The 19,554-nt window shown below is 40.2% G+C and overlaps 1 protein-coding gene across 1 annotated transcript in view; it reads right to left on the minus strand.

The window, feature by feature from the left end:
* TWF2 (twinfilin actin binding protein 2) overlaps positions 1-19,554 on the minus strand; it is a 58,791-nt gene that overhangs the window by 32,348 nt on the left and 6,889 nt on the right. The window contains exon 2 of the mRNA XM_063291910.1: positions 8,870-8,947. Coding sequence (XP_063147980.1) covers positions 8,870-8,947 — 78 coding nt within the window. The remainder of the gene's footprint in view (positions 1-8,869; positions 8,948-19,554) is intronic.

Here is a 19,554-nt window from a genome sequence, read left to right on the forward strand (position 1 = left end):
ACTTTTTTATTTACACATTTTTTATTCTACCCTGTCAATCAATCAATTCTGTCCCCTTTAATCAATATTGCGTTTGAACAGGGTTCTAAAAAAATAAATACGGTCCTGAGAAAATAAATATAGCAAAGAGGCAAAACCTTAAAACAACAATGCTCAAGATACTGCAACCACCCTATAGGAACTTTAAAGCAGGGGAAATAGCACATTCCCTGATAATCCATCGCCAATGTCAACATATGAAAACAGTTTGTCAGAGAATAGCAGTTCAAGTTTGTTCTTAGTGAGTCAAGAGTTTGCAATTTTCTGGCAACAATTCAAACAAAACTTCATTTTGTCAACATTTAGTCTTTCTACTGGGATATTATATACACAGAAACAAGATAAACACCTAAGTTCCAGCCATTAACACCATTCCTAATATATACTGTGATTTATCAGCTGCTGTATTGACCATTGCCTGCTATTTGGTACCACTGTAAAAGTAAAGTTAGGTCTCCCCCAAGTCCTCCTGCTGACTTCATAGAGAGGTCCACATAGTTTCTTTGGCAGCCATACAGAAGTGGTTTGCTACTGTCTTGTTGAAAGTCTTCTCAGCCTACCCTACAGGCCTTGGAATCCCAGAGAGTTTCCCATCCAATTACGCCTAACCTTGCTTAGCTTCCAATTTCAAAACTCAAATCACTCTGATCACTATCAGTTGAGAGAAGGTGATTAAGACCTGTGAAAAGCAGAAGCACAGAGAGGAATGCCACACAATTTAACCTAAGCTTGTTTCTTGCCCTTTTAAATGACTTTAATGTTATAATACAGCTTGTATAGTGGGGAGGAAGTATGCTGCATTTTTAGCTTGTAAATCAGTTTTGTATACAGGTAGTCCTTGTTTAGCAACTGCCTCACTTAGTGACCATTCACAGTTATGACGGTGATGAAGAAGTAACTTTGAGACCAATCCTCACATTTATGACCTTCACAGGTCCATAAAGCAAAGGAAAGCTGAAGTAAGATCGTAAAATTATGATGTTTCACTTAGCAACCACTTTGTTTAACGGCCAAATTGCTGGTCCCAAATGAGGACTACCTGTATTTTATTCTTGATTTAGCTCTGCAAATGTTACCCTTTGATTTATGAGTTAAGTAACCCCCACTGGAAAGGCAGTCCCCAGGTTTCCTTACAGCTGCCCTCCATCTCACAATGATGGTGTGTGTTCAACCCTCAGATTTGCATAAAGATTAAAGACATCCCACCCAGGTTAATGTGGCAAACCAGGGAATGGCCTTAATCAGCAGAATGGTTATATTTCTAAAGGACTTCCTGAGTCACAGCACAGGTACTAGACACAATCTCTAGTTTGTACGTAGCACTATCCTGGGCTGGTAAAGTTTCTTTGAAGTCCAGTTCAGCCCCTGATGATGTAATAATATGGAAGCTGTTTGCTCTTCCTATTTCTGGGATGCATCTTTGACCCCTTCGACTAGTTTATAGCCCAGATATTCCCTAAAGGTCTGCCTTCTATGTACTAACCAGGTGTGACCTTGCTTACTTTCCTCGTTGGAATCAGGTAAAAGCAAAACTATAAAGGCAAGAAGAGAAAAGGCCCAGAGTGTGCGAAGGGCCCCGTTGCATGGTTATGTTAACACCATGGCTTTTAGATCGCTCGGCTGTATTTATATTTATTTTTAATTTTTGTTTTTATTGTTTTATATCATGACTGTTTTTATTGTAGTTAGCTGCCCAGAGTCACTAGTTTGAGATGGGTGGCAATATAAATCGAATAAATAAATAAATAAATAAATAAAATCCTTCCCCTAAGGGATTTGTGGAGCTTCCTTATATGGGAAGTAGTGTAGTACTGTGGAAGTCCAAGTCTAACTTGGGACTGTTCCAGCTCAATATGAGTGCTAAGCTATAGTTTATTGTTAAGTGTAAACAGAGTAAAGGGAGCCTGCAGGGCAGATTTCAGAATCTCACTGGGCAAATATAGAGCTACACAGCTGGATGTATTCCCTTGGCATATAACCATTGCAAAGCATTTATCCCCATTTTTAGGTTTATCTAACTGACTTCATGTTTCTGCTTTGGCCTGTGTGGTAGGCCTCATGTACTGAACGCTTCTTGAATGGGAACAGGTCAGTAAGAAGTAAGCAAGCAAATCAAGTTGAAGAGTAGATCAATTCTCACTTGCTCCCTTCATCCAGGCCAGATGAACAACAATAGTTTAATTAAAAAGAATTCTGAAACAGGATTGTTCAGTTTGGGAAGTTCTTTCCACAGAGTTTGGAGTCTCCCTTTTATTATCACTCCGGAATTCTGGATAGCTTTTATGGCCCTTATCTACAGTTTTTTTTTAAAGTTATATGGTCGTCTAGCTCTTTCACAACCTGCACAGCTCTCTCCTGACCCTACCCTCACCATAACAGAGCCCTCCAGGACTGACATTACCCACTCCTTTCAAAAAGCTATTTCTCATTGTTCAAATATTCTGAGGAATGGAGGGCAGCCAACTCCATCTAAGTCCTGAGCCAACTCCTCCTTGAAATCATTGACTCTGGTGACTCACCTCACTCTACAGATTACAGCAGCCTTTCTCAACCTTTTGGCCCTGGAGGAACCCTTGAACTTTTCCAGTTTCTATAGTTTTTTAAATCCAATTTTAGTTTCTTTGTAAAATCTAAAAATATTGTATTTTCTTCAGAAGCAAGTCATTGTAACCTGAGGACAAGAATCTCTCTAAAACAAAAGAAATACTTTGGGCAAGTCTTTTGACAAATGACAACTGCACTTTAAAAAAAACTTCCAAAGGCTTTAAAAAGGAAAAAAAGGAAATCATATTTGTAACACAACTTTGTCTTGCCATCTTTGTTCCTTATCTAGAAGAGATGCTTCTGAGGACGTGTTTAACAACCTGCGTTCAGAAGAAGATACATATAACCAGATTCTTTAATCAGAATCAATCAACATAAAAGAGAAATATTGGCTTCTTTAGCAAAGTTAACCATTTACACCTGTGGATAGGTCTACACATCTATTGTCTTGTCTTGTGGAATAGAGCAGGGTTCCTCAACCTTGGCAACTCTCAGCTGTGTGGACTTCAACTCCCAGAATTCCCCAGCCAGTGCTGGCTGGGGAATTCTGGGAGTTGAAGTCCGCACAGCTGAGAGTTGCCACGGTTGAGGAACCCTGAAATAGAGGGCAGAATAGAAGAGGTTAGAATTTGCATAAATAGTTGAATGGGATACTTTTGTTCTAGCAGGAGGGCAGTATGTTAGCAAAAGTGGAGAAACGTATGGCTAGAAATGAAAGTTTAAATACTTTTCTGAATGTCTTATAGTGCAATCCCATGAGAGCAAATTCAGATCCCACTGAACTCTGGGGAACTTACCCTCATGAAACCAGTTATAGCATTGAATCTAAGTTTGTCAGGGACTCTCACCTACTTATTCAAACACTGGGGTCACAGCACAGAAAGAATTCCTGTTTCACTGAAGCTCAATGTCACCTGTCTTTCTGCCTAGTACCTTCTAAAATGACTGTAATTTCCAGAATTCCCAGCCAATCTTGGAAGGCTGGTATATACTTTACCCTCATTTGTGGGTAAACAGTATGCAAATGCTGCTAACGCAGGCACTTCAACTCTTTACTTAGCATCCGGCACCTGGAGCTCACCACGTTTCTGCAGTGAAAGTAGCAATGAGCTACACTCCTAAAAGCCAAGCCACAGAAAACTCATCTGTGGAGGACTGTCAGAAAAAGGCTCCAACTGGAACAACTGGTTTTGAGCATTTTCACTGAACTGTGGTTGCCTTTATTCTTTTCCTGTCGATTTTCTTTGCTAAAAATAATGTTTTGAAGATTCCTTTCACAACTGATATTTCCTTGAGAAAATGGTATATCATACATCGTAAGCAATGAAGAAAGTTAGCATAATTTTTTAAAAGGGAGGGATGTGCAGACTTAAGGATGATAACTCAAAGATCTACCCCTCCTTCCAAGACAAGTCATTCAAGGCAGGGGTTTTCAAATGTTTTCAGGCCACGGAAGTTGGGAAAAAAAAATCTCACAACCCCTGATCAAGAGGCAAAGTGATGAGTTGTCATGAGCACATGACACATCCCACCTCCCCCAGGAGAACTTCTGGATGCCAGCTCTCCTTAGAAAAATTGCTATAGACTCCCCTGCAAGTGTTTTTTTCCCCTCTCATGGAACCCCATCAAGTTCCCCAAGGTCACTGTTTTAAAAACCCTGATTTAGCCAATGGAAGGCTGGGGAAATATGCTAACCACTCCCTAGCCTACTAGCCATTAGAACTTCATTCCACAGAAATAATTTTTCTGGAGCAGCTCTTGTTACTGATACAACTGCCAGGAATTGCTGAAATGACTGAATTTCTTGAACACTCTCTGTGAGCCAAGAATGGAAATCACTTTGAACCTGTTGCTGTGCTGTATGGGAGTCAGCTGTTATATTTTTAATGCCTATCAGATGGTTTTCTGATGTTTCTCAAAGCCAGGACTTGTTCCTTTCGTTAGAATTCTTTCTATCCAACCAAAAAACAACCAAAGCAGGGACTGAGAAGCATCTAAATTCTTACATGGCTTAATCGTGATTTAGAAATGGGTAGTAAGCTAATGACGGCAAAGAGAAAGCTTAAAGTATAGGTCTGTCATGGCTTTGATTAAAACAAAAACAAAATTGAAAACTTTTTTATCCTTAAAAGTATACTATAAAAATATACAGCCATTGTGTTGTTTATTCGTTCAGTCGCTTCTGACTCTTCGTGACTTCATGGACCAGCCCACGCCAGAGCTTCCTGTCGGTCGTCAACACCCCCAGCTCCCCCAGGGACCAGTCCGTCACCTCTAGAATATCATCCATCCACCTTGCCCTTGGTCGTCCCCTCTTCCTTTTGCCCTCCACTCTCCCCAGCATCAGCATCTTCTCCAGGGTGTCCTGTCTTCTCATTATGTGGCCAAAGTATTTCAGTTTTGCCTTTAATATCATTCCCTCAAGTGAGCAGTCTGGCTTTATTTCCTGGAGTATGGACTGATTTGATCTTCTTGCAGTCCAAGGCACTTTCAGAATTTTCCTCCAACACCAATACAGCCATTAGATGGGGTATAGTTTGCACTGAAAGATGTCAGTTTCATCAACAGCAAGGGAAGTTCAGAATATCTCCCAAGCATCAAAATAATGCCTTGAGGAGTGACAGGGTGCACTGGGTGAACCCTGCCGCTGCCACCAAGGTCTCCCCACAAGTGGAAGAACTCCATGCTTGTATGTCAGTACATGCACCAACCATCTTCTCACAGCAGCCAAACACACAAATGACAAGGAGTCACAGGCACAAGTCCCACTGATAGAAGATCACAAAACTAACTTGGAAGACCCCATAAGCCCCTTTATACGTTCCCTCCACATGGGGGAAGTTGTCTGAAACTCCACTATTCCTTGCAAAACTAGCATGAGGCAAAAAGAACATGGTTAATTGTTGCACACAATTTGAAGGCAACTATAAATTAAGAGATACTTTCCTTAAGGTCATTAAAAAATAATTCATGTTAGATTAAAGTAGCACTTGTGTTATAATAGAAACATAGATTCCTTAAGCTAGTCCCAGTCTGCTCAGTCATAACAAGAGGACAAAATCCTTAAACAACTTTTTTGGTCACCTTCCTTCCATATCAAGAATCTCTAAAACCGAGTTCCTGATTTATGTGTCTGTTCCCTTTACAAAATGGTAAGGACCCCCTCAAGTCAAGATTGACTTTTGGTGATGTATGAAGTTTTCTTGGCAGTGCCATTTGCCATTGCCGCCTTCTGGAAGTTTTTTCAATATCCTCATCTCACAGAGGGATTCCCAGGCAGTCCCTATACAAGTTCTAACCTTGTTTAGCTTCTGAGCTCACCCAAAGTTGACAATGGCTGCCACTTCCTGAGGCCTGTCCTCTTTACCTTGATCTCAGTACTTGTCCTCTATCTACACTGACCCTCATATTACTGTATCTGCTCACCAAATATAGATATTAGAAAGACTCATGATTTAAATTCCTTTTATGTCAGTGCCCCATAAGCCCTCAGGATTTAGTGTGGCACGTCACATAGATGAAAATACCTCATTCACTAATGACTAAGAAGGCTCCCTAGGCTGCATTCACAGAAATGCATCTCCTTGTTCTAAATAGCTTTAACAACCGCATCAGCTACACTGAACGGAAGGCAAGCCCATGTTCCATGAGAGCTTCAGATAAGGTCTAAACCTTCTAAGGACTGTGCAACTGAAGTGCTGCCTAGATGTTCCCTGCTTGGTAGTGGGATGAAAGTTCTCCTGCCTTCTTTGGAAAATCCTGTTCCACGAAGGAGTGTGAGACTTCATCTACTTTTTGTAGGGCCAGTAAGTTGAGAAAGATCTGAAATGCTTCCTCTTTGAATAAACTGCAGAAGTGCCATCATTCCAAAGCCAATGGGTAAGCTAAAACAGGTTTAAAGTAAGGGTGGGAAAAAAACAGGACACTGATTTAATTTGTGTTTCTTGGACACATGGGTAAATTGAAACAATCACCTTTTGATATCATGGCTTAAAATATGTTAGGGAAAAGTATACAAAAACTAAGGGCATTAATTAAAGTAACACACAAAAATACATATTAAAATAACTTGCAAAAATATATTGGGCAGAACTGCATACAACGATATGTACATTGGAAATAACCTTAAAATATATAAGGATTTTTCAACTGCCAAGTGATGTAGATATATAAAATAATTTAAATTCAAAAGTGGGGAAAACATGGATCCAATGTGTTGTCTGTGTGTGTGTGTATAGAGAGAGAGACAACCTCACTCAAAAGGATCAATATATATTAGTGAAATTTACATAGGAGTGTAATGAAATAGAGTGACATAATAATCAGGATGTGCAGGCAATTTAGATAAAAAGAGTTCTAGTGAACACAGACCTGGACCTCTATTTGAAAAGTATTAGGGTAGTCTATAGCCATGAATAAACTTTATCTTCCTGACTCACTGTCTGTCCACTGCAACAGAATAAATAAATCAGGGACAGAGTGGAGAGATAAACACTGGAAAGTTGATATGGGAATGGCATTCCATCAGGATGTAACTGATCTCCAGTAAACAAGAATATAAACAATTTATCTGGAAAAAAGTCTAGTTCTCATGGAGGAGAAAATTGCATGCTTGGATTATGCCACTTCAAATTGGGAAGGGCTATTACATGAATGAAGGCTCCTTCAGGTATAACATTTCTCCTAAATATAAAATGAGCAAGTCCCTAAGAGTTCTAGCTTACTCTTCTCCCTTACATGATTACATTTGGCTTGGTGACCCAATGCTAAAGAGCCAACATTCAAAGCATAACAGCTATTACTGGGTACAGTAATCATTTTCAGACAGATCTGTGCCTTTTCTACCCTATAAGGGTGCTCTTTGTTCAGTTGGGCTCTGATGGTTTTATTCCTTTTTATAGATTGTGCTTCAGAAGTTCAGATTTTTCAATGGACCATTTTCTCACCATTTTATCCTTGAGGCCATGACAGGAGATACAGGTGACATAGCCAGTGGCCCCAGAAGATCACCAGAGTAGGCAGGGCCTAGTTCTGGGGTTACGGGGAACTGAAGTGAGTTTTAAGGAGTGAAATGTGTGTTATCACCTTTGCAGAATTATGATCTCAATAAGGAAAAAAGCCTAATGATTAGGGCTCTGGAGATTTTAAAGTGTGAAATGAATGCCTTAGCACCTGCAAGGTTTCAGGTAACAATTCTGCCCCTTAAAACTTAGTGCCACTCCACCCCAAACCTCAACTCCCAAACCTCAACCCACTCCCCTACTAAAGGGGTGTTGGGGGCTAAATGTAACCCCAGGCTTCTGCTAGAAGGAGTTAATAGGAAAAAATCTAAACAAACAAAAACAAAATAATTCCCCAAACCTGAAAATTCCTGTATCTACTAATCTGGATTAAACATACTGAACTCAACAGGATCTACTCTTGGACAATATTACAACTAAGGTAATGCCAGACACACCTGGCATTGCAATGCTGGAATTCTTACGGAACTTTGCACCAAGACACATACACTTTGAAGGTAATTTAAAAATTGACATCTGGGACAGAACTGCTTACTGGAAAGCCACCACATTAGAAGACAAGTCTTCATGTCTCAGCCAGACAGGTTTCCCTTGACATTAAGTCCAGTCGTGTCTGACTCTAGGGGGCGGTGCTCATCTCCGTTTCAAAGCCGAAGAGCCAGCGTTTGTCCATAGACACTTCCATGGTCATGTGGCCGGCATGACTAAACGGAACGCCGTTACCTGCCCACCGAAGCGGTACCTATTAATCTACTCACATTTGCGTGTTTTCGAACTGCTAGGTTGGCAGGAGCTGGGACTAGCAACGGGAGCTCACCCCGTCACGCGGATTCGAACCGCCGACCTTCCGATTGGCAAGCTCAGCAGCTCAGCGGTTTAACCTGCAGCACCACCGCATCCCTTAGCCAGACGACAACCCCTTTATTCCAACTACTGGAATCCTGTTTATTTCTCCCAGAATGCTCATGGGAATAATTATTAAAAACATGAAGAGGTGCACAATGTGCCCCAAGGAGAATTGTCTGGAAAGAAGCCAGGGAGAGGAACAACTAATAAAATTATTTGCTTCTTTAAATGTACAGCTGTGTTGATGCCACACTGAGTCACACTTGTCGGTCCTGAGTAATTACATTACACCAGCGTCCATCAGAATTGCCCACTGATAGGTCAAAGACAGAACACGCTACCCCTCAAAAATCGATTCTGGGAAGGTACAGAACAGTTTAAACAAACTGGCTGAAAATGCCAAGTAAACCAAAACTTACCATCCTCAATTACGATTTTGATGAGACGGATCGAACCATTCCGAGCCTTCGCAAAAAAGTCCTTTAATTCCGTAGTGGCTAAAAGAATCAGAAACATGTTGATCAGAATCTGAAACCCAAATGTTACTCCACTCTCTGACACAATAAGGGAAGGGGCAAAAAAGGAAAAAAGGGAGAGAAACACCAAAGTAAAAGACTAGTACAATGAAAAAAAGGACCAGATCTCCCTAGTTCTGATCAACGCTGTCTGGGGAAGTATGCATTTCACTTTCACAGAGGTTCCAGAGTTAAATACCAGCTGGAAGCACATGTGATCCAGAGAACTTGATCCTTGGCTGGGGCAAACATAATATCCCAAATTTAGCAGTCAGTCTGGCTTGCAAAAGCAGGGTGGGCTCAAGTGACAGTTTATTCAATACGCAGTGTGTCTTGCTGTGCAGACCAGGCAGGCTGAGAGGACGGCTGGAAAAGGGGGTGAAGATGGGTAGAAAAGACACTGATTATACTTCTGTGACAAATATATTTTGCTTTAAGATGCCCTATGCAGAAGCCTGTGGTATCTGCCCATCCCACCCTGGGCAGGCTGCAGGGGAAAGACCCTTCCATAGGAATCAGAACTGGAGCTGCTCTGGCATTTGTCCTCCGCCTTTCTGATCTTGACCCTTCAAGGACAGTTTGTTATGAACCTGAAAGTATAGTAGTTGATAAGATTTCTGTCGCTACCAGGTTAAAACAACAACAGAGCACCCACACCCACAAAACCAATGACCCCATCAACTCTGTGTTTACTGAAGACAGCAGATAGCGTTACTGTTCATACTATATATACATATATAGATTGTTTTTGTTGAAGACAATGTAATTCCCCCAAATGTTCTTAATACATTTCACCAAACATTGGCATGTGCAGATGAGTTAGGATTTGACATACTGTACATCGTTCTCATTTCACTGTGAGAGCAAATGCTACAATAGGTAAATTACAGGGTCCCCAATATCATTAATTTTACTGTGTTATTAGAATGACTGCAGTAATAAATACACTGATCTGATTCTTGGATCTGCTTCAGTTTTACTTTTGAACTGGGAATAAGCCAGTGCACACCAAATATTGGGTATCTTTAACAATGGTTTGCAGATCAGACTTGAGTTTCACCTATTTTCCCTTACCTATCTAATTTGCAGCTTACGCTTATCAGCTGCAGCACCCATCAGAATTGCATCTTAACTAGGATTTGCAAAGCAGATTAAGATAGTTAAGAGAGACTGTGGTAAGCAACATTTCTTGAGACTGAGTCATGGTTTTGTAATATCATGCTTTGATTTTCTGGAAAATATTAGTTCCCTGAATTCTGTAGATCTTCCAAATGTTGACACATTTCATTTTGTTGGCCCCACTCCAACAAAACAGTCCAAACCCCACACTACCCTCACAGGTCCAGGTCTTCCCTTCAGGCCACCAGCCACCGTGGTCAAATCAAAATGGTCCATCTAAGTCCTAAGTTCCACAAAGAGGGAAGAGACTACCAAGATGGTGTTGGAACATGTGGCTGGCCAGTTGGCAGCCACAGGACGCAGGTCAGTTCACCTGCAGCACCACTGCCCACTCCTGCTTCTGCTGCTGCCATCCTCCTGGGCAAGTCCTCCAGTCAGCCAGGACTCCTACTCTCAGGGTTATAGCCACAGCCACCTCACCTCAGACAGCTGGCCAGCTAACTGCTGTTCTATTCTCAGGGTGGGCCATGAAATGGAGGATGGAAAACAGGGAGCAGTCCACTCGGCTTCGATGCCACCATGCTGCTGTACCATCAGGGGCCAGCCAAACACCGCCAGTCAGCTGCACCAGAAACAGCCGATCCAGGGCCCTGCCAGGCTCCACCACCAGCCTGCCACACCATCCCATGCTACTGATGCCAAGATGCTGCCCTCTGCAGCCAGCTTGCCAATCCACCATCTGGATAGGTCCAGGCAGGGCTCCACTGTTCCTCCGCTGCTGCCACTACTGCTTCTCACTATTGTTTGATGGGATTTTAATATTATATTATTTTTCAACATTGGCTGGCAAATAATTTTGATTTCACGGACCGCTGAGAAACACTGCCCTAGATGGTGAGATATATCAATAGAATATACATAAGCCACAATGCTTACTTGGCTATGTGCAGGCATCTGCAAAATCAGTCATCTGATGGCCTTGGGGACATCATCTGCATTCATGTATTGCTGGGGAGAAGGATGTCTTTAAGCACTGTGTAGGCTCACCTGTCAGAAATTATTTTCACCTTTCCACTACTTTTAGTATAGTCCTTCTTTCCAAGAACCTACAACACTATTGTGCAGAAAATCATTATTTAAAAAACTGGAAAGAGGATCTCAAACTATAATTGGAGGAGCTAAATAATAAACTTCCCATAGATACATTTTTTTAATCCATTCAATTATGTCTGATTCTCAGAGACTGCCTGGACAAGTCCCTGCAGTTTTCTTGGCAAGGTTTTTTTTTTCAGAGGTAGTTTGCCATTGCCTGCTTCCTAGGGCTGAGAGAAAGTGACTGGCCCAAGGTCACTCAGTTGGCTTTGTGCCGAAGGCAGGACTAGAACTTCTGGTCTCCCGGTTTCTAGCCTGGTGCCTTATCCTCTATGCCAAACTGGTGCTCTACATACATTTTAGAGATGTGTAAAATTCATGGCCACTTCTAAGACAGACATGGTTTAGTGTACAAAATTAAACAACAATTAATTGTTTGAATCTATAAGCTTTCCAAAACGAACCTCGACATTATATTTGTTATATCTGGAACATTTAATCAGCCTTAATAACAGTGAATCTTTGCAGGAAAAACCTAAGGCACAATGCCATTTGCAAAGTGGAAAATGAATACCCCAACAGCACCCAGTTTATCTGCTTTAGAAAAGAAAGCCATTACAATGCCAAACAGCTGTATTAGCAAACAGCTGCTCTAAAGGGCTGCTGGGGCAATCCCTAAGCACGTCTCAGGATCAATCAGCACCAAAGCAATATCTGTTCCACTGCGTTGCCTATTCACATCAAAGAGGATATCAAATACATTTTCTACTCTGTAAGGAAAATTATTTCATATCAAGACTCATCTTCACAATCCTTCCATATAAGCAGGAATGTGCAAACACAGCCATCCAAAGATGTCTGTCATCATACTTTACTGTAGTCTGTTTGGCTTTTGGCGGACACACACACACACACATACATCTATCTTGTAAAAACAGGATGAGAAATGAGTTGGAACCATAGAACAGGGAAGAAAAGGCTGGAGAGACCTCAGAACCATCACATTCACTTATCTTCATGAAGCCGTAAATGTACCTCAGGTATTTGCTCTTTGAATTTACCAGTAGCTTTTCAAGCCCCAACCCATCAATGATGAGGTATGCTATTTGTATTGTTAATGAAAGCCTCTTTCATTCTGTTCTCAAGATGCCAACCTCTGGGTTGGTGCATTTCTGCATAGAGTCTATAGAAAGAGATAGATTTCTAGAGAAGGCTCTAATGCAGGGAAAGGAGGAATGAAAATGATGGACAACCAGCACCAAGGTGGATGGACTCAGTTACAATGGCAAAGAGTGCACCACTGGAAGACCTGAAAGGCCAGGTCAGGGACAGATTGTAATGGAGAAAATCTATCTGTGTGGTTGCTAGGAGTAAAAAATATCTTGATGGCACTCAATCAATCAATCAATCAATCAGGAAATTCAGAGCAAAAGAGGAATGTCAAAAGACAGCTGTAAAAAATGACTCATTAGAGACCAAAGTGTTGACCTTTCGGCCAACCGCAGGATTAGTAGGACATTTTCTCCTCACCCCAAGTCCTCACTTGTGCTGTGCTCCACCCCCTCCCCCTGTGCCCTCTGTCTCTGCACGGAGGTCAAGGGAGATGAAGAGTGATAGAAGATTTTCCACAGTTTGTTGCTCTCGTCTTCTAACCCCTCTTTGCCTACAGGTCTAAGGAGATTTTATTAATTTATTACTTAACACAACTTCAAAATACAAAGACATTAAGGCAATAAAAACATATAAATAAGACAGGCACCCTCCTTCCATTGGGCCACTAGGGTAAGGGCAATCAGGAACATTTCCTCATTGCTTCTTGTCTCAAATGAGAGAAACATGGACTTCTTCCTCTGGGGCCACCTGTGCATGCCAGGAGACTTTGGGGAAGGTAGAGGGTTGAGGGCAAACATTAAGAAGCAGCTGCATGATATATTAAACCCCCTGTTGGTAAATCCCTGTCAAATATCAGCCATAGAATTTAAACAGATGGCTTGCTCAGCCTCGAATCCTTCCAGCAAAACAACCCAAATAAGGACAGAGCACAAATGGAGTATCCCAGCCTCTTCCAATCATTTCCAGCCTCCTGCAATTACTGGAGCTATCTAAACTCTGTTTTCTTCGTTTCAAAATTCTATATATAAAGATCCTAGATCCTTTAACTCTTTTTGTTGCCATTGTTCAAACAGCAGTGACAAAATGAATGCCTTGGCCCACATTCTTCTTCCAAAATGAAAAAGAAAATCCAGGAGTTGCGTGCGTGTGTATAAAGGCTATGAGCTTCATTCCATTCTAGTGCTCAGAACAAACCTCTGGCTCAGAAATCTTTCATTAATGAGTGATTGGGTGAAACACTAAGCAGAATCATTGTTTGCTTGATTAAATAAACCACAAATGTTGGGTTCACAAAGCATGCTAAGCCAAAACTAGCACTCCAGATGTTAAACTACACCTCCCAGCATCCCTTACCACAGGCCATGCTTTCGAGGGATGCTGGGATTTATAGTTCAGCAATGTTCGGATTACCATAGATACTCTTGCCCTTGCTTTAGTACAATGCGTATCCGCATTTTGAGTTAGTGAATTCCGGTATTTTCGTAAACTTTTCCAGCAATGATATTTCTGTTGGTCATAGAGTGCAGCATGGAACTAGCAGATCCTCAGAGATCAGGAAACCAGTTTATCTGCAGAGCTGCAAGCTACAGCTTCTTCCTTCCTCTCTAAAAGCAGCAACTGTGCTCTCAAGTATTACAAGGCTGGTTTTGCATATTAATCAAATGAGGTTCCTTAGAAACATTAAAGGGTTGTTCTTGCTATATTACTGCATCATGTTTTAAAAGAAATTTTGAAGAAATATCCATTTATACTGTCATTTACACATTGGACAAGTTTTCCTGGCACTGATAGAAATGAACATGAAACTATTATTTTCTGGCACAATGTAAAACATAGCATTTCCTCTCTGAGATGAGAAAAAGACAGAAGGGTTCTTGGGAGTTCTTGCTTCTTTGCTTTGTAAAAGTCAAGGAAACAAGTATTATTTATTGTTTATATTTCTATATCACCACACTCCACAAAACTCATGGTGATTTACAGCTAAACTCAATAATTATCAAAACAATGCTTTAACCACAGCATAATGCATATAATGTAACAAATGCATTAATAATAAAAAAATCATTAAAATCTAAACTCATGTTCTTCTCTGACCTTAACCCCTGAACCTCCATTTTAACAACCTTCTTAAAAATTAGGAGTGAAGGTGATATTTAAGTCTCTATGGAAGGCTACTCCAGTACATTGTGGGTTGGCGCCACAATGAAAAATCACATGCTTTTCACTCTTCTCTGAATCTCCCACAGGGGAGGAACCTTCAACATTCCTACCCAAAACTTACATACTGGACCGGAAGAATCATTTTGAAGCAGATAGTCCTGCAGCTGTGAACAAGAAAGCTGAATGCATGAATAGCTGAATGGGAATAAAAATGAATGCATGAATGGAAAAAGACAAGAAACAACCATCATAATTTGTTATGAGTATAAAGTTCCACCCTTGCTTTTTTTGTTTGTTTGCTTAATAAAGGAGAAATTGCTGTCTCTCGCTGCTGTGAAAATATAGATGAAAGCATGCAGATAATTGCACCTGGTGAAATCTTTGATGGCAGACAGACGTCAATAATATATCTAAGTGGGGACGCCTGCCTGAAAAGTTCCTTGCCTATACAAGAAAAGAAGAGTACATGAAAGACAAAAGACTTCAAGCAAATGGCTTTGCTTAGTATCTTTGCAAAAATTCAGAAGGTACCAACAAAAATCTGTGCTTCATCTCTAAGGAGATGGGGTAAATGATTTAAGGATTTGGATTAATGCCTTTATTGTTTGTATAAAGGCTCTATTTAACTGCAAAACATTAGGTCTCCACTGTTAGAACTATCACTTTACTTAAAGCTTATTAGGGAAATTTCTGAATGTCAAAATGGGAATTTTAAATTAGACTTTAAATTAACTGGATTTTAAATAAGAATTTAAAATACATTTTACCCTCCCCAGTAAAATACTCTGCTTTTAAGTAAGTGCATTTACCTATATCAGTTTGCTACAGTTTGAACTGAAGATGAAAATATATCCACATAGTGTACTTGCCCTAGCTTCTTCAAAACCTGCTCCAGCTATATTGATTCATTAATCACAAGCGTAAGTACAGACGCTTTTCACAGATATATCAAACTGGGATCAGAGTAGGCCTAGTTTTTCTCTGAGCATCTCTTGCTCTGTCCACTGGTGTCCCAGCAGTAACCAACCACTTCTGATTCAATAATATATGAACCCTGAAACGGACACCTTCCTGATTCAAGTCACTCTGTCCTCCTGATAGGACACTTGAGCCTCTATCAATCTTTAATTCACTGGATGTAATGACTGTGCTAAAAAGACTTCAAATAGCTGCTTTCATTTCCTATTCATGGGTTTGAAAAAGTAGGTAGTGTATTTCATGTTATTATTCCAAAGCCCTATTTGTGATGGGTTTCTGAAACACTGTATTTCTAGTTTCGCACAACAGCTTTGCTTCATGTACTCTTGATCTGAACTTACTTCAAAATGGCTCTTCTGCTTTCCAGATTTCCCTCAATTGTCACATCTTCTTTTATATGCCTCTTTGCTATCAACAGGACTGACCAAAGACTACCATGGAAGAACATATGTACCTTTGCTTCATGAAGTACAATGTGAGTGCAAAGCAAATCCATGCTCTTTCACAGCAAGGCATACTGTATCTAAAGACTGGACCACACATTGCACCCACTATGCTAGAGCTTTTGCATGTCAGATACTCCATGCAGATTTGGGCAGAATTGAATATAGGAACAGGATAATATTGTGAGAACTTTCCATTGTTGCAACCAGCTTGCATAAAGCATAGCTAATAATGGTGTCAATAATTTCCACCATGTTTCTGATAGCTGTCAGGTATCAATCTCCATGTTACAAAAGCTTAATATAGAAATCAACTGGTTGTACAAGGCAGTATTTGATGGACGGTGCCTTGTGTTTGTTATACCTAAGGGTGAAATTAGTCACCATCCTTAGTGTAATGGTCACAAGGGGCAAGAAGGTTATTGTCAATATCTGAGACAGACAACTGGCTTGAATATTTACTTGCTCCTGAATCTCTTATTAAATCTTATTTCTGAAGAATTGTAAGTCCCAAATGGAGGATTATAAGACAATGAAGTATAGATGAACTTAAATCCAAAGGAATAACTGAGGAAGTTTTCAGTTACAGTCCTGGTCAATGGCTTAATTCTTTTCTCTTACAGAACATTATGTCCTAGTTTCTCTTTTATATGGTTTCACTTTCACTTCTTGTGAGATGGGTGGCCATATAAATTTGATAAATAAATAAACGTATCTTTTGGAGAGGAAGGGTAATATCTCAGATCCATCCATTTTAGTCATAATGATGCTTCCAAATATCTTACATTTCAGTATCAATGTGTCATGGAGAAGGTCAATATTTCAAGGTCAGTTTATCACTGCTAACAGAGAAATTAGGAAGAGGAAGGAAGAGAATCACCATAAAACGATGCCCCCTCTTCCTAATCCCTAGAGGTGGTTGAGAAGGATACCATGGTTGATCGTACTGAAAGCTGCTGAGAGATCAAGCAGCACAAGGATGGACGCACCACCCTCATCCCGGCTCCGCCACAGCTCATCAACAAGCACAACCAAGACTGTCTCTGTACTGAATACCAGCCTGAAACCCGACTGAAACAGGTCTAGGTAATCCACTTCCTCCAGGGTTCACATTAGCTGCAGTCCAATCATCTTCTCAACAACCTTCGCTAAACAAATTATAGGAACTGTCTGTATAATTAACTTATTTTGTTATTTACTATGGAGAAAGATGCAAATAGTCAGCTTTCACAGTTTATCACTTTTTTCTCCTTGGTTACAAATTGGACAGAACTCTCCACCAAGCAAAAGTAAGTTTTCACAATTATTTGCTTTTAGATTCTTTAAAATTGTCTTCCCCAACCTGGTATTCCCCAGATATATTGAGCTACAGCTCCCAAAGTTCCAAACTAGCATAGCCAGTGAGAGTAACAGTCAATAACTGAGGAAGACTGGTTTAAAAGACTGGTTTAAAGCCACCCAGAGTTGGTGGAAGTCAGGCAGCATATAAATTTAATGAATTATTAGTATTGTTGTTTTTGTTATTAAAATGCATTATTAGTCTTCTTTTTAAAAGCTCATATAATCTCCAAGAGCATCTGAATCTGGCACCAATGTATGTGTGCAAAAATGGTTCATGGCACAGTCTTATGGGATATGCTACTTCAAAATACAGGAAGACAACTGCTTGTATAAAAATGTTTCTCTGCACATAGAAAGCTAACACTATTAAAGATAACTAACAGTGAAGCTAATAATGCAAAGGCAAAAATCACTGGTGAAGACCTGATGCTTTTAAAAATGGAAAGGAACCAAAAAAGAGGCCAGTAAAAGAAAAGATGGCTAGATATAATCACTGATGACACAAGCATAAGCTCATGAGAACTCAAAGAAGCAGTTACCGTCAAGAAAAATGATTTAAGTCCAGCCTTCCTTACTGTCTTGATGATACTCAAAAAGGTACATGGAAGAAGTACCAAACATGAGAACTCCATCATGCAAAATATAGGGCTTGGGGCCTTTAGTTGGTTTCCAAATAATATGTGACTCACCACAGCACAATATACCCCTCTGTGCATATTTAAAATGGATGCTAGGCAGAAGAAGTCTAATTTCTTCTCTCTCTCATGTTAAGAGTTTTATGAATCTCTGCCTGATGGATCATTGGTCATCATCATGACTTCTTCAGGCCCAAGCAGTACAGCCTCAACAATCAGCCTAAAGTAAGCCTGTGAAAAGGCAAAGTTATTAAAAGGTATTTTGAAGTGTTACTATTGATGCCATTCAACCTGTCTGATTACTCTAGCTCAATCTGTATAGCAAACAGCTTTGAAAACAAGCTTCTTTAAAACATCACAGCCCTGAGCTCAGATGATTCACTGTTTCAAATATGCAAGTGTGCAGATATCCCAGAAAACTAATTTCTGAGCACTTCACAGTTACCAAAAAAGAAGTAAAAAAATGAACAAATCAGTTTGCTTCACTTCTGTTTTCCTTCAGACTTGTTTGCATAATAATATTTGAACAGGACTAAACTCATGGCTTTTATCCAAAAGGCTTCACTAGGGCCATTTGCCAGTATAAGCACAACTATCAGAAAGGGTATGAGCAGCAGAAACTTTCACCTGGGACCAAAACAAGTTACTTCCTATACTGAAGCAGCAGCTTATTATGTCAGGTTCACATATTTGGATAAAGAAAGGCTTTCACACAAATGCGCTGGTTCACCTGTAACTCTGCCCAGATTAGAACTATGTGCACAAGCAGCAACTTGAATTGGGCTTGTGTGTTCCCCATGCCTCCCCTCTCACAAAGATCTCACTGTGTTTAATTTCACTTTCCACAAAGCTGGTTTATGCAAGAACACAGGAGATCACGTTCCTACAAATTGATCTGCTTCCAAACAAGCCAACTGCAAACCACAGGTTATGAAACTGGCACGTTCAGCTAAGATGTCCCCAACCCTGTTGGCCTTTCATAAGGCTGGGAAGACCGGGCTTTGTGCCCAGGCCTGGCGCCTCGAGCATTTGGATGGTCCCACCTCTTGGTTATATTAACATCCATACATTGCTTACTTGGCAGCCATGTATATTTATCTTGTATTTATTTTGTATTTTAATTGTTTTAATTGTAATTGTTTTAACTGTTTTGTGGTTTTACTGTTGTAAGCTGCTCAGAGTCACTTGTTGAGATGGGCGGCTATAGAAATCAATCCAATCAATCAATCAATCAAATAAATAAATAAAGCAAACTGTAATTTCTGGTCCATACATTAACAACTAACAAGGATTAGTGGAAAGAGAAATCTAATGCTAGCATAATCTTTCTCCTGGCTATAGAGGAGGAAGACATAGGAAAGGGAAGAACCATTCTGTGGATTCACTCAGATTCATTCTAGTTCGTGCATATCAGCATTAAGCCATTTGGATCTTGCTGGTTTAAGTTCTCCACTCAGTCATGCAAGTAAGACGACTATCTATCTTTAGTCATAATCAGCCTAACCTAACCTCTGCTTCTCAGCCTAATGTAATCTTAAGAGTTACTGTCAAGCTAAATTGTGATAATTTTATATGATTTTCCATATGTAATGATAAACGTCAGGATCAAACTCTGGATTAAGAGATGTATTAGCTAAAGAAATTTCTCTACCCATTCACAATGGAATACCAGTTATAATATTATAGTATTATAATATTAGTAGAATAC

This window comes from Candoia aspera, chromosome 2, assembly GCF_035149785.1.
Source record: "Candoia aspera isolate rCanAsp1 chromosome 2, rCanAsp1.hap2, whole genome shotgun sequence".
NCBI classification, from domain to species: Eukaryota; Metazoa; Chordata; class Lepidosauria; order Squamata; family Boidae; genus Candoia; species Candoia aspera.